The 13948-nt window shown below is 43.3% G+C and overlaps 1 protein-coding gene across 10 annotated transcripts in view; it reads right to left on the reverse strand.

Annotated features, from left to right (window-relative positions):
- Nucleotides 1–13948, reverse strand: part of POLA1 (DNA polymerase alpha 1, catalytic subunit) — a 194555-nt gene that overhangs the window by 164745 nt on the left and 15862 nt on the right. For all 10 annotated transcript variants that reach the window (XM_086879853.1, XM_086879846.1, XM_086879848.1 and 7 more), the window contains exons 13-15: nucleotides 1996–2070; nucleotides 1514–1652; nucleotides 367–524 (exon numbers count right to left, since the gene is read on the reverse strand). In XM_086879853.1, coding sequence (XP_086735979.1) covers nucleotides 367–524; nucleotides 1514–1652; nucleotides 1996–2070 — 372 coding nt within the window. The remainder of the gene's footprint in view (nucleotides 1–366; nucleotides 525–1513; nucleotides 1653–1995; nucleotides 2071–13948) is intronic.

The following is a 13948-nucleotide window of genomic DNA, read 5'->3' on the forward strand; positions in this document are numbered from 1 at the left end:
ATTAGCAGAAAAGCCTGGTCATTTTACCTATAACCCATGCTTACCTTTAGCTAAATTAATTAATTAAAACAAATTAATTAACAGGTGTGCTGAGACAGTCTCATTTATAACTATGAGGCACAACAGACAAAATAGAAGGCTTGAAAACATACATAGGATCCACTGTCACAGTAAATATTCTCACTAAGCAGGTCCTCTAGCCCAGAGTGAGACCACAGTAAAAATTTCTTTGAAGAGCACAAAGCAGAGAAACTTTTCAACATTAAATATATTTAAACATGTTTTATGAGACTCTTCCAAGTCTGAGGAAATTTTTAGTATATGCCAAAAAACAAAAACAAACCAAAATGAGAGCAGATTACTTACCTCATTCTGGTGAGTCTTTGGGTTCTGAACCGTCTTCATACTGAAGGACATGACCACCAGAGGAGGAGGAGGAGCAAGATCTTTAACCACATTCACCAAGCCAGGCTTCATGGCAACAGCCTCTACTTTGCACCAGCTGACTGGCTGATTTGAAGGCTCTGAGGAAACAACACAAACCACCTCCATTCTTCTGGGAACCACAGACAAGGCTTCTCTCATCACTGCACAGAGCACATTCTTTAAATGTTTTGCCCTGGTGAGATAGTCCAAGACCCACACTAATCCTGCCCAATTTTTTAACTCCCTGGGCCCCGACTTCCCAGACAGCAGGAGCTCTTCAACACCAAATAAGAAAGAACATTTGGATCAAGGCCCAAAAAATACTTCAGGAAGCTTTACATAGATCAGGACTGGTATCAGCTCTGTCAGTGACTGAGTGAGCTGCTGAAGAGGAGAACCCCTCTGGTGTCAGCATTCATACAGCCAGTTCTACACTGGAAGTGCCCCAAGGAGACCGTAGTAACAGATGTAGCTTTTGTTCAGTGTGATAAACATCCCTGTGTTCACAGGAATATGCAGCACACATTGAATAAGGGGCTCTTACCAAGCCAAAATAAAGGAGCATGACCACCTCTAAGTGCTGCATGCCATTCATGAGGCAGAAATTACTTAAAACTAAAACAGCTCCACACCAAACAAAAGAAACCCATCTAGCAGCCATTTATTCCTTAAAATATATGTTTGCAGCAAAAAACCACATAAGTTATCAAGAGCAGAAAGATGAGTCATTTTCAAGTCAAGTAAGTTTAGCTCCATATACACAGCATTAGGGTATGCATCAAACAGCAGCTGCACAGTTCCCCTCTCTCACAGGCATAAAAAGTTATAATCTCATCTGTACAGTGCACAACTTTATATGGATAGTTGTCACTCCAAAAAAAGGGAGAATAAGTTACAATTTGTACTAGATAATGAAAATTAAACCAGTAAATTGCAAGGCTACCGATTATGAAAATTAAACCAATAAGTTGCAAGGTAATGTACAAAATGATCATGCATCCATACAATTTAAATTTCCCCTCCCCCCCCCATCTATAATTATATGTGTTTTCTAGTAACCAGGTATTTCATATGCAAACCACCATACGTGGATTTTTTATTTCCAGCCAGCAGGGTCCTTTGATCTTCTGATTCATCAAGAGAAGTTCCAGGCTAGAGGTGTTGGTTCCAAAGACATGTGAGAATGTTTGTCCTTTGAGATCTTGGGGAAGCCGAGGGCATTCAGCCTAACAAGCAACAGAGAGGAGTGAGTCATTTCACCCCACAGAAGTCTTCAAGGCTGACACCATCTTCAGACAGCATCTTAACAAAACTACACAGTACCAAAAGCACTGTCATTCCCCACAAGCAAAGCCCTAACCCATAATACCTTTCAGTAACTGAGGCAATCACACTGTAGGCTCCACTTAAAAATCAGGACAGTAATTTAAAAACACACTGAAGTTTAAGTTTTTCATCCACACTGGATACATCAGCCAGGACCACAATGTTCATTTTAATACAGAAACTGCTCACTTAATTAGATAAAAAAAACTAGTTATGGTATTTTATCAGGTTGATTATACTCACTGAATATTTAACCTCGAGGTACTCAGATTTTGCTGGTACATCCGGAATCTCAAAAGCGTAGTATTTTTCCACTTTCTATATAAAACAAATGTATTATATTTTCAGTATCTCCCAATCGAACATTCATTCTGTCCAATGAGAAAGCTAAAGAAAAAATAGCCAGGCAAAGCACGCATTTCAAATATCATGGGCTTGATCATGTATTACTAATTCTGCAACTCATTATAACCAGCTGAAGACAGTAAGAATATTTTAGTGCCCATTTTTAATCTCTATATGTTTTCATAGTATGAAGAGTTTCTATAGAATTGACTTGAAAATATACTAACCAATTCCAAAAACCACTACCACCTGGTAGTTAGGCAAACTCACAAAATATTCTTTAAATTCACAGGTTTCAGACATACTCATGAGAATTGGTGGCTGGAGATAACCGCAAAATCCCAAAATGGCTGAGATGGAAAGGGGTCTCCAGGCATTGTCTAGTCTAGCTGCCTGCTCAGAGCTGGGTCAATCACAGTGGGTTCCTCAGGGCTCTCTCCAGCCAGATATGAATATCCCCAGCCTCCAAGGATGGAGACTCCACAGCCTCTGTAGGCAACCTGTGCCAGTGCTTGATCTCCCTTACAGTGAAGCAGTGGTCCACATTCTGATAAATTTCATGTGTTTCAAATGTATATCTGTTGCTCTTGTCATCCATTGGGCACCAGCAAGAAGTCTGCCAGAGTCATCTTTACTCGTATTCATCAAACATTTATAAACGTTTATAGATTAGATTAGAAGATTTGCACTGCCAATCCCTCATCCTGAATCTTCTCTTCTACAGGCTGAGCAGTCCCAGGCTTCTCAGCCTCTCCTCACATGACAGATGCTCCAGGCCCTGTAATTATCTTTGTGGTCCTATTCTGGATTTGTTCCAGTGGCACACATTATTCCTCACACAGAGGAGCTCAGCTGAACACAGCACCCCACAGGTGCTCACCAGGGCTGAAAAGGGGAAAGGACCAACTCTTGACACTTGCTGGTAATGTCCATGGCATTCTTTTCCCCAGTGAATGGCTCTTGCCCAGCCTCATGAGTACCAAGATGAGTAGGTCCTTCCCTCCAAGGCTGCTTTCCAGCCAGTCACCACCATCTATTAGTGCCTGAGGTTATTCCAGTCTTCATACAGGACCATTTCCTCTTTTTTCTCATATTTGATGGGATTCCTGTAGGTCATAAGATATTTCCGGCCTGTTGAAATTCCTTTTGACATTTCCTTTCTATCTGGTGTATCAGCCTCTCCTGGTTTTGGACTGTCTGCAGACTTGCTGTGTGTGTGCTATATGCAACCATCCAAATCATTAACAGGATGCTCAGCAGGACTGGATCCAGTATTAACCCTAGGGGTGCACCTCTAGGGACTGGCCTCCACCTGGATTTTGTGCCAGTGATCATAACACTTTGAGCCCAGTAGGGCAGCTGGTTTTCAGTCTACCCCTCTACCCACTTCACTAGCCCCCACTTCATCAGTTTGTCTGTGAGGATCCTGTGGCAGGCAGCACTGACAGCCCTACTAAAGTCAAGATAAACAACAGTCACTGTTCTCCTCTTGTCCACCAAACCAGTCCACCTCTTCCCAGAAGGCTACCAGCTTGATGAAGCATCACTTCTCCTCTCTGAATCCACGCCAAAAACTGCCAAGCACCTTCTGACATTGGCCAGCTCCCTCTGCACACAAGCGTGCATCCCATCAGATCCCACGTGCCTTTATATGTCCAGTTTGTTCAAACGTGCCTTAACCTCATCCTCCTCCTCTGAGGACAAGTCTTCTTTGCTTCAGGCTTTCCTCCTGGTCTCTTGAGCATCAGATTGCTAAAAGCTGGACTAAGCAGTAAAGACCAAAGTGAAGAAGACATGCAGTATCACAGCTTATTCCATGACCTCTGTCACCACATCTCCTATCCCTGTCAGCAGCACTTTTCTCCTAGTCTGCCTGTACCGATAGCAGCCCTTCCTACTGGTCTGTCTCCCTCACCAGACCCAACTCCAGGTGGGATTTGGCTTTCCTTTCTCTACCATGATGTCCCTTCCATTAGTTCATCCTATAACTCTGACCAGCTCTTTGCCCACCTTCAGGCAGGGCTCCATGAATTCCCACTGCTCTGATACACAAAAGGGCCACCCCCTCCTTGCTATCCCAGCCTGTCTTGAACACATCCTATCTCACCACATGTCTATGATCCCAACCACACTGCATCCCCGCAACTGCACACAACTCCTCCCTTTACACTGCAGGCTTTTGTGTACCAGCACTTCAGAGAGGAACCCCAGAGAGATGATTTCCCAACCATCTGCCAGCTTTTATCACATGCTTACAGATCATTTCTGTGACACTACTGTATTCTTCACTTTAATTGACTTAGATTTTACTAGAAAGTAGTCAAGCTTGTTTATGTATCTCTAAGACAGTTAAAAAAGTCTGAAGTTCAATACAACTTTATTGAAAGTATCACTTCTGCTTTCAAGAACAATAACCATTTTCTACAAAACATAGGTTGTCAGTTTCTAAGAATAACTACCTTCATTTTCCAAATTATTACAATATCCTGTGCAGCAGTGCTCTGGCACCTGCTGAAATGTCATGCTCTACTGTGTCATATGTATGTTCTGTCCTGCAGTACTTTACAAACCATCTGCACCACTTTACATGCTACTATTATGTCAGAACTACGCTAGCACATTACTACAGGAATTGCAAGAGGGACCTTAAACTAAAAATCACATTTCTCACTGCACAGTGCACTATGTTCACCACTTTATACATAAGACTCAGCATCATATGCCACTAGAGGAAGTTTAATAAGAATAAGCAAAATCACCATAAATGGGAATAAAATTTACACATTAACAAAATAGATGCACAGTCAGGCAAACTTGAAGTTATTTGTTTTGGGGGTTGGATGGCTGAGGGTTTTTTTTTTCTTTAAATTAATAGCATCAGCAATAGTTCCCTCAGGGTGCTACGAGAGGCAGTTAAGCTTGTTACTTCATATACTACTGCAGTGCTAAGGCTGCAGAGCTGGGGCAGGAGAGGAGAGGGGCCTCTGCTATAAATAGGAAGCAGACAAATCCAGAAACTACTACAGCATCAACAGTTTCATGGAAACAGAAGTGTAACATAACTTGATAGAAGAGCACCACTATGAAGCCAGATCAGCATTACAAATTACCGTGAAAATGTAGATCTGAGCTGCTGAGCCACAGCAGCACCTAACACGAGCAGATCAGAGTTGTAATATAATAAATGGCAATGCACTGCTTTTAGCACATATCACTGGTGCTCCCCCTCCTCTTTTTTTAATTAAAAAAAAAACCCTCTCAGGCTTCCAACAAGTTCTTGTTGCAAACGCAAGATGAACTTAGTACAAAAATAGTCTGCTGTAGTGTTTCATCTGCGTTATTCCACAGAGCTCAGCTCAATTACACAAGCGTCTGGTCATAACTCAGTGAATGAATGCTTGCTGCAGAATAATCTGCCCTTCAAGTGGCCCTTCAGAGAGCAGAAATGAGCAGCAGTGATTAGCTGCTAAGTTCCTAAGTGGAGTAAGGCTGCTTTCAAATTGATTTGTGAAGACTTGCTAACTTGGCAGCAGTGCAACCCATTGAAGCTACAATTAGCAGCAGGTGCAGCAGGAAATGATATGGCTTAAGTGTGTTCAAAGGGACAAAGTTGGGTGCTGGCAAGGCCAAGACACACAGAGAACAACCTGGCTCAGTGTCTCCACATCATCACAAAAAGGGGTATTCTGAATTAAAGAACTCTGGGTGCCATGGCAGGGATGTCAGCAATCTTCCTGATTTCCAGCTAATGATGGAAGAAGAGTTGGTTTTCAGTTTCACTATGCAAACACTGAGACTTCACATTACTCTGAATGCATTGCTCACAAGTCTCACCTGAGCAACAAAGCTATTAGTTTGAAATCTTTCAAAACACCAACCCTTAACAACACTGCACTGAACCACTCGCTGCACATCACAGAGCAGGGGACACGTTCTACAGCACATTAGCTCTTTACCACCTAGAGTCACAACTGGGTAAAGATCACTTCTCTAGAGCATTCGTTTAGGTGAGTGCCACAAACCATTTCAATTCCAGAGCCCTGCACACACCTGTGGACACACAGATGCAAGGGCCGTATAAGAATACATTATCTCTGGTGTTATAAATGCAAAGGCAATTTCGGGTTATATAAAAGAGAAAATTTATTATCAAACAATAATAAATTCGAACAAAGAGAAAAAACCACAATAAAATAAGCAGCGCAGCGCTGGGTGGACAGGGTCTATACGCAAGGTATAGATGCTCCCAAATCCACGCCTGAGAGTCCTTTGGCCTGGGTTTTTATAGGAAGTTTGTGTCCCGAGGCCAAATTCCAAGCAGGCACCCTTTGCTAAGAGGTTCTTGATTGTTCGAAGAATAGATTTCCTGGCACTGGAGAATAGAGTCAATAGACGTTGGGCAGAGGCTCCTCATATGTAAAGAGGTCCAGGATGTCTTTTTGATATCATTTTGGTCCGGGCCTTTAGGGTGGAGTGGTGGCACCCATCCTGGAGCCGATGGCTATCTCGGCTGGCTCCTCTTCCTTTGTCTAGTTTCTCCATTTCTCTAGCACAGGTGGTCAGGGCGGAGATGCTCGGTTCGGCGATATCTCGTCCGGGCCCGTTCTTTTGTTCGTTTGATGGCCCGTGTCCTGCCCATTCTTTCTGGGCTGATGTGCCTGCTTGCGATTGTTATCTGGGTGCTTGGCTGCAATCTGTTGCTTTGGAAGAGAAATCCTGCCTCGACTTGGAGGAGGATTTCTCATTCCATATTTTCATCATTTACAATCACATATACTTTATTTAAACCTTTTCTTTCGAATTTTTATTCATCTAATTCTTTATTACAGTCCCCCACCTAATAATTTGACTACATTAAAAATTCGTATTATTTTATTCAATCTTACAGAGGGATGAGTGTGAGATTAACCACATTCACTTTTCTCTCAGTCTGATATTTTGCTTTTAGGATTTAACTCGTCTTCATCTCTGGAGAAACAGAATACTTGGTCAAATTGTAAACATACCCGGTTAACTTCACTTTTTAACAAATCTAAAATTATTGGTTCATTATTGAAGGAAGCTTTTGTTTCATGTTTTAAATTTCTATCTTCTTAATACATTTTTCCACTTATAGTACACGTTTTCAAGTTCGCTTTATTGTAACATAGGATTGATTTTGAAATATGCTACAAAGGTGGATTGTCTTTTTCTTCTGATCTAGATGGTCTTATTACATTGACTATAAATTGAAATCGGAGGAATCCCTCCCACTTCTCTCTTGTACCTGAAGTGGGTAGTTTTGATCTTTTGTCTTTCAGGAGTTTGAAACTGCCCGTCTTTAAAACTTGCCTCTGAGTGGTAACATCAGACCTCCCCCTTTAATTTACAGATCTTATACTGAGTGCTGTTGGAAAAACACATCCCCTTTTGCAGTTCTGGAGGACAGTCAATCTTTCGTCCGGTTTCTGTGGCAGTCTGACACTGCTCACACTTCTCCAGGGACTCTCCCCCTGGAGGTACCTCGGGACTCATTCCCTCGGCCAAGCACACGGCTAGACTCAGGACTATCAGGATTCCCCACCATTGCATCCCTCTGCCTTGCCCTTCGCCCGTATAGGAACATACGGCGGGGATTATCATCTTCTCGGCAGCAGGGACTGTCTTCAGGGGCCCTGGTAGTCCTTAAGGCGTGCCCTTTTTTTTTTTTTTTTTTTTTTTTTTTGAAAGTAGCTCACCGAGACGATTTAGTTGGGTCTGTCCTACACAGTACTTTAAACTTTAATTGTTTTTCGGCCCTCGATTTCTAAAGCCTTGGCTTTGGAATCTAACTGGCCTCTTAACCCCTTTTGGAACAATAGGAACCACTCAGGAGAGTTTAGTTCCAAGGACCCCGCCCGGGTGGCAAGTGTTAAGAAACGGCTAGTCTCCTCCTGTTCTTTCTCTAGACACTTTGTGCACAATCTTTTAGGTTTGTACCCTCTTAAACAGTGGGCTACCCAAATCTGTTTACAATAAGCACACTCGAAGTGGATAAATGGAAAACAATTACAATCAGGATTAATACAACTTATCTGGTCGTCACTTGTCATTTGTGATGACGCCGGCGTTTGATTTTCAGCTCTCTCGGAGGTGTGGTGACTTTCCACTCGGAGGAGTTGTAATCTGTTACTTTTTTTTTCACTCGAGGTGAGTGTGTCCAGCCCCTTTCTGCAGTCCGGACAGCTGTGTCTGTGGTCAGGAGGATGAGAAACGGTCCTTCCCAGTGAGGGTTGAGGGGGAGCTCTTTCTAAGCTTTGATCAGGACTTTATCCCCAGGCTGCATTTGGTGTATGGCAAATCCCAGTGTTGTGCTTTGGGGAATCAGTCCTTTTTTCTGCAGATTGGTTAACAAAGCCGCTCGTTTTGCCTTTTTGTCTGCCAGGTTGTTACCTCGGGTGTGGAACTGCCATCCCGTTTGGTGTCCTTTTACATGGACAACTGATATTTCTTTTGGTTCTCTGACAGCCTGTAGAATTTGTCGAATGATTTCCCTATGGATTAACTCTTTTCTTTTCGTATTTATCAGACTTCTTTTTCTCAAATTTTCTTAAAAGTATGTACTACTTTAAAAGCATACCGCGAATTTGTATAGATGATCCCCCTCTTTCCTTTTAACCCCTGGAGGGCTCTCAGGAGAGCATAAAGCTCGCAAGCTTGTGCAGACCAACTTGCTTTCAGGGGGCCTGATTTCACAATGCTTCCTGATATGCCATTCACTATAGCATATCCTGACTTTCTTTTTCTCTCAACAACTTTTGAGGATCCATCTATAAACTACTTTTCTCTTCTTTCTAACTCCTGATTTTCTAAATCTGGTCTAACTTTAGTTTGCAATTCCACAGTTCCAATGCAATTGTGTAATAGTTTCTCTGTTGGTTCTCTAAACAGGAACTGCGCAGGATTCTGCACAGTAGTGGTTCTTAATTCTAAACCAGGCGAGCTGATTAAGATGGCTTTATATTTCAGAAGCCTCAAATCAGTCAACCACTTTTCCGCTTTTTGTTGTAAGATATTTCTTACATCATGTAGACTATCAAGGGAGCTCCGAAAGTTACCCTTTTTTTTTTTCTTTTTCTTTTTCTTACTAATAAATCCACTGTCACAATTGCTTGCAAACAAGTAGGCCAACCCCAACTATCCGGGTCTAAAAATTTTGAGAGAAACCTTATGGGCTTCTTTTTTCTGCCCACTCTTGGGTCAGAACTCTTTGTGCTGCTTGTCTATTCACATCTACGAATAATTGAAATTCTTATTGGTATCCGGTAAAGTTAGTACGGGGGCAGTTATGAGTGCATCCTTTAATTTCTGAAAATTAAATTCATTTTGCTCAGTCTATTTCAACTTATCAGTGTTTAACCTTTCATACAGAAATTTTACTTTTTCACTAAATCCTTCAATTCATTGTTTGCAATATCCCAGGAGCCCCAAAAATTGTCTTATCTGTCTTTTTTGTTTTTGGGGCAGGGAGTGCAAGAATCCCTGCTACTCTCTCAGGGTCTAATTTCTTTTTCCCTTGAGATATCCAATGACCAAGGTATTTTACTTCGGGCTCTGTGAATTGCAATTTGGATTTAGATACTTTTAACCCCTTCTGTCTCAAGAAATTCAGTAAAGAAATCGTGCTTTTCTTCACCTTTTCTTCCGTCGTTCCGGCAATTAACAAGTCATCTACATATTGTAACAATTTTGTCCCCTCCTCTGGAATGAATTGGGTGAGTAGTTGTTCCAGAGCCTGTCCGAACAGATTTGGGGATTCTACAAACCCCTGTGGGAGGACCGTCCATCTCAGCTGTTGCTTTCGGTTTGTGTCCGGGTCCTCCCACTGAAAGGCGAAGAAATTTCTACTCTTTTCATCTACAGGGCAAGTTCAAAAGCATCTTTTAAATCGATTACACTATACCATACATCTTTAGGTGAGAGCCTGTTCAGTAAAGTGTAAGGACTGGCCACCACCAGGAATCTGGTTCGGGTTCTAACATTTACAGCTCTGAGGTCCTGAACTAATCGTAAACTGCTATCTGTTTTTCTTACAGCCAGGATGGGGGTGTTATGCTGAGACATACAGGGTTTCAGGGTACCCCTTTAAGGAGGTCGTCAATTACTTGTTTTAATCCCCTTCTCCCTCCCATCGGGATGGGATATTGTTTGATCCTTATAGGGTCTTCAGGGTCCTCGTTTTCTATTTTAATAGGCTTGATATCTAATTTCCCTATTTCTCCTTTTGAGTGCCACACTCTAGGGTTAATTTCTTCTTCGTCTTTGGGAGTCAGTTTGAATATTTTTACTACTAATTCAGAGTTTTTAACAACGATATTAATTCTTAATGCAACAATCATGTCTCTTCTTAATAAATTATAATCTGCTTTTTCTACAAGCAATAAATTTCTTAAACAAATTTTATTTTCCGATTCTATTCCTACATCTCTATTACAGATACTTTGAAAGGATCCCCCTTGATTCTAATTACAAAAACTTTTTCTTTGCTTGTCACACACCCCTCTGGCAATTTCTGCAGAGTACCTCTCTGTTCCAGTGTCCACTAAAAAGCTTACTTCCTGCCATTGGGGACTCACTTTTAATTTTATCAAGGGCTCCTTGGATGTTCTTGTCCCCAAATTAAAGAGCCCCTGACAGCCCTAATCTTCTTGAAAAATCTTTTCATTTTTTTTTTTTTTTTTTTTTTTTTTTTCTTTGCCTGCAATCCTGCTGAATGTGTCTTACTTTCTTACAGTAGTAACATTTGGGGAGCTCTCTCTGTGGGGTAGGGGCTGCCTTGTGAGTGCTTTTCTGTTTTCTAGGTAGTGTTTTAAACTTACCTTGTGTTTGTTCTTGCTTTTGGACTTCTTTGACCGCAGCTACCAAAACCTTAGCTTACAATCTCTGTTTTTCATCCTCCCTTCTCATATATACTTTTTGAGCTTCCCTCAGAAGCTCTTGGAGGCTTTTATCTTGTTACCTGTCAATATTTTCTAATTTCCTCCTAATGTCTTCTCAGGATTTGGCAACAAATTGTGTTTTTAGTAAGACCTCCCCCACGGGAGAGTTCGGGTCAGTTCCAGAGTAGATCTGAAAACTTCGCCGTAACCTCTCTACTCATTCCGTGGGCGATTTCTCCCTCCCTTGGCATTCCCCGAACACTTTACTAATGTTTTGACCTCGGGGAACTGCCTCTCTTATTCCCTGAACAATCATGTTTCTTAAATCCACCATGCTCTGCCTGCCCTCCTCCCTGGGCATTCCAGCTCGGGCTCACGCTAGGCCATTTCTGGTCACCTGGTGTCCCCTGTGGACTGCGTCGGTCCCAGTCTCTGATACCGGCTTGTTTAATCATTTCTCTTTCCTCTTGATTAAACAGGCGATCTCAGGATGGCCATAAGATCATCGTATGTGTAAATACTACTTCCTAAAAAGTTATCCAGCTTTTCAGCCACACCAAAGGATCGTCTAACAATCGCCCCATCTCCTTTTTAAACGCTCGCACATCCCCGGAGTTAAGGGGAACATTCACAAATCCAATCACTCCCGGGGCTGTCGGTACTTCCCTGAGAGGGAACAACCGGTGCTCATTCTCACTACTCTCTCCCCCCCCTCCTCGCCCATCATTTTTGCTTTCAAACGAGTTCTACTTGCAGGAGGGGAACTGAGGTTTGTGGGGGTTTTCTCTTTTGTTGATTGTGGGAACTCCCCTGCCACCCGGTTACCGGTAGGGACCCCTTCAGTTAAGTGTGAGGGTCCCGGCTGTGGCGGCCGGACCGGCAAGGACGGATAGAGCTGTCCCCAGCCTTGTGCCGGAGAAACCTCTGAAGAGACTCCTGTGGTTACGGTGTTTGCAGGCGGGGAAAGGGGAAGGGCTGCCGGCATCGCTGCCAGCACCGAGTCTCCCGCTTGAGACACATGCATCTCAGTGGGTTGGTCTCGGGGGCCCGAAGGTGCTGAAGGCACCACTTGATCTGGGGACGACGGCCCAGCCAGTCCATGGTACGGGGGAGGTAAGTGGTCAAGGGGTTCCCAAGATTCAGTTTTCGACTCACGTTTTTCTTTTTTGTTTCATTGGGAACAGCTCTACTCTGGCGTTTAACCAGAGCTTAGCATATTCTCTCTCCTCGGGGTCCGAGGGGTCCTTGTTCTTCACATAGGAGAACAACTTATTACAGGTCTGTTTTTTCAGATGTGCCTAACACTGGCTAAGTAAGGTGACTTCTCAACTCCTGTCTTCCCCAAACTTCTATACAATAATGTATTAATTTTTCTTTCGATTTCCCTTTCCTCAGGGGACAATCTTCCCAGTGTTTTAACATTTACTTCAAGGGACTTTCCAGCGGGATGTCTGGTGATCTCTCCTCCGGATTGGAGGGATTTTTCCCTGTGCTCTTCCTTTGTAGCTTACTTTTTCTCTGCTCTATACTTCGCAAATATACTCGTTACACGTCCACCTTTCAAATGTGCCCACCACAGGCTAAGTGAGGTGGTTTCTCAGTTCTTGCCCTCCCCAGACCTCGGCACAATACCAGATCATTTTTGCCTTAGATTTCTTTTTTTCTCTCAGGGCAATTTTCCCAATATTTTAACATCCATCCCAAGGGACTTTCTGGGGGAATGTCTAACAATTCCTTCGTTCTTTCAGAAGGGTCCTTTTCCTTAATTTCTTTTTGTACCTTACTTTTTCTCTGCCCCATAGTGAAGAGAGAAAATTCTTACCTGTTCTCTGCGTTGTGTTCTTTCGGTTATACTTGGGAAGTCAAAAAGACTGCCAATACTCACCTTCACGGTTTGCTGCACCGGGGTTTTTCTTGGCGCTCTGACCTTTCCCTCGGAACCCTTCCTGGGTTCTCTTTTGGGTTGAAAGAGTTTACTAATTCCCGAGCTCGATGGGACGTCCTCTTCCCCTTTCAACCCCCTTTGCGATCGGTCCTCCGGGACTCCCTTTAGCCCCGGGATTGACAAATGTGGCAGAGAGTCTCACACGGAATCGCTTCCTTCGCGGCCGGCCAATTCCCTCGCGGGAGGATGGAAACGCGGCCTTGAAGTCCACACTCGCTCCGTGATCAGATCACGTCTCACACACACTTGCCCAATCGCCTGCTCAACCTCACAATACTTACAGCAACTTTTCTTGCAAGGATGTCTTTGTGCACTTCAGACTTTTTACAAGCTACCAAGCCGCGGCTTTTCCTGAAGGCCCCGTGCCTTCCCGAGCTCTCTGGATCCGTTTCTTTTTATTGTGGTTTTTACCTTTCCTAAATTTGGTTCGGATGTTGGGGTGGGCTGCGGAGGTTCTCGACTTCCCAGGCCGCCGAAATCGGCGGGGGTACCCCCCTGGACAGCGAGATTCTCCCACAGCTGTTCCCAATCCGAGTCACGGCACCAATCTGTTATAAATGCAAAGGCAATTTCGGGTTATATAAAAGAGAAAATTTATTATCAAACAATAATAAATTCGAACAAAGAGAAAAAACCACAATAAAATAAGCAGCGCAGCGCTGGGTGGACAGGGTCTATACGCAAGGTATAGATGCTCCCAAATCCACGCCTGAGAGTCCTTTGGCCTGGGTTTTTATAGGAAGTTTGTGTCCCGAGGCCAAATTCCAAGCAGGCACCCTTTGCTAAGAGGTTCTTGATTGTTCGAAGAATAGATTTCCTGGCACTGGAGAATAGAGTCAATAGACGTTGGGCAGAGGCTCCTCATATGTAAAGAGGTCCAGGATGTCTTTTTGATATCATTTTGGTCCGGGCCTTTAGGGTGGAGTGGTGGCACCCATCCTGGAGCCGATGGCTATCTCGGCTGGCTCCTCTTCCTTTGTCTAGTTTCTCCATTTCTCTAGCACAGGTG

This window comes from Cyanistes caeruleus, chromosome 3, assembly GCF_971803275.1.
Source record: "Cyanistes caeruleus chromosome 3, bCyaCae1.hap1.1, whole genome shotgun sequence".
Taxonomy (NCBI): domain Eukaryota; kingdom Metazoa; phylum Chordata; class Aves; order Passeriformes; family Paridae; genus Cyanistes; species Cyanistes caeruleus.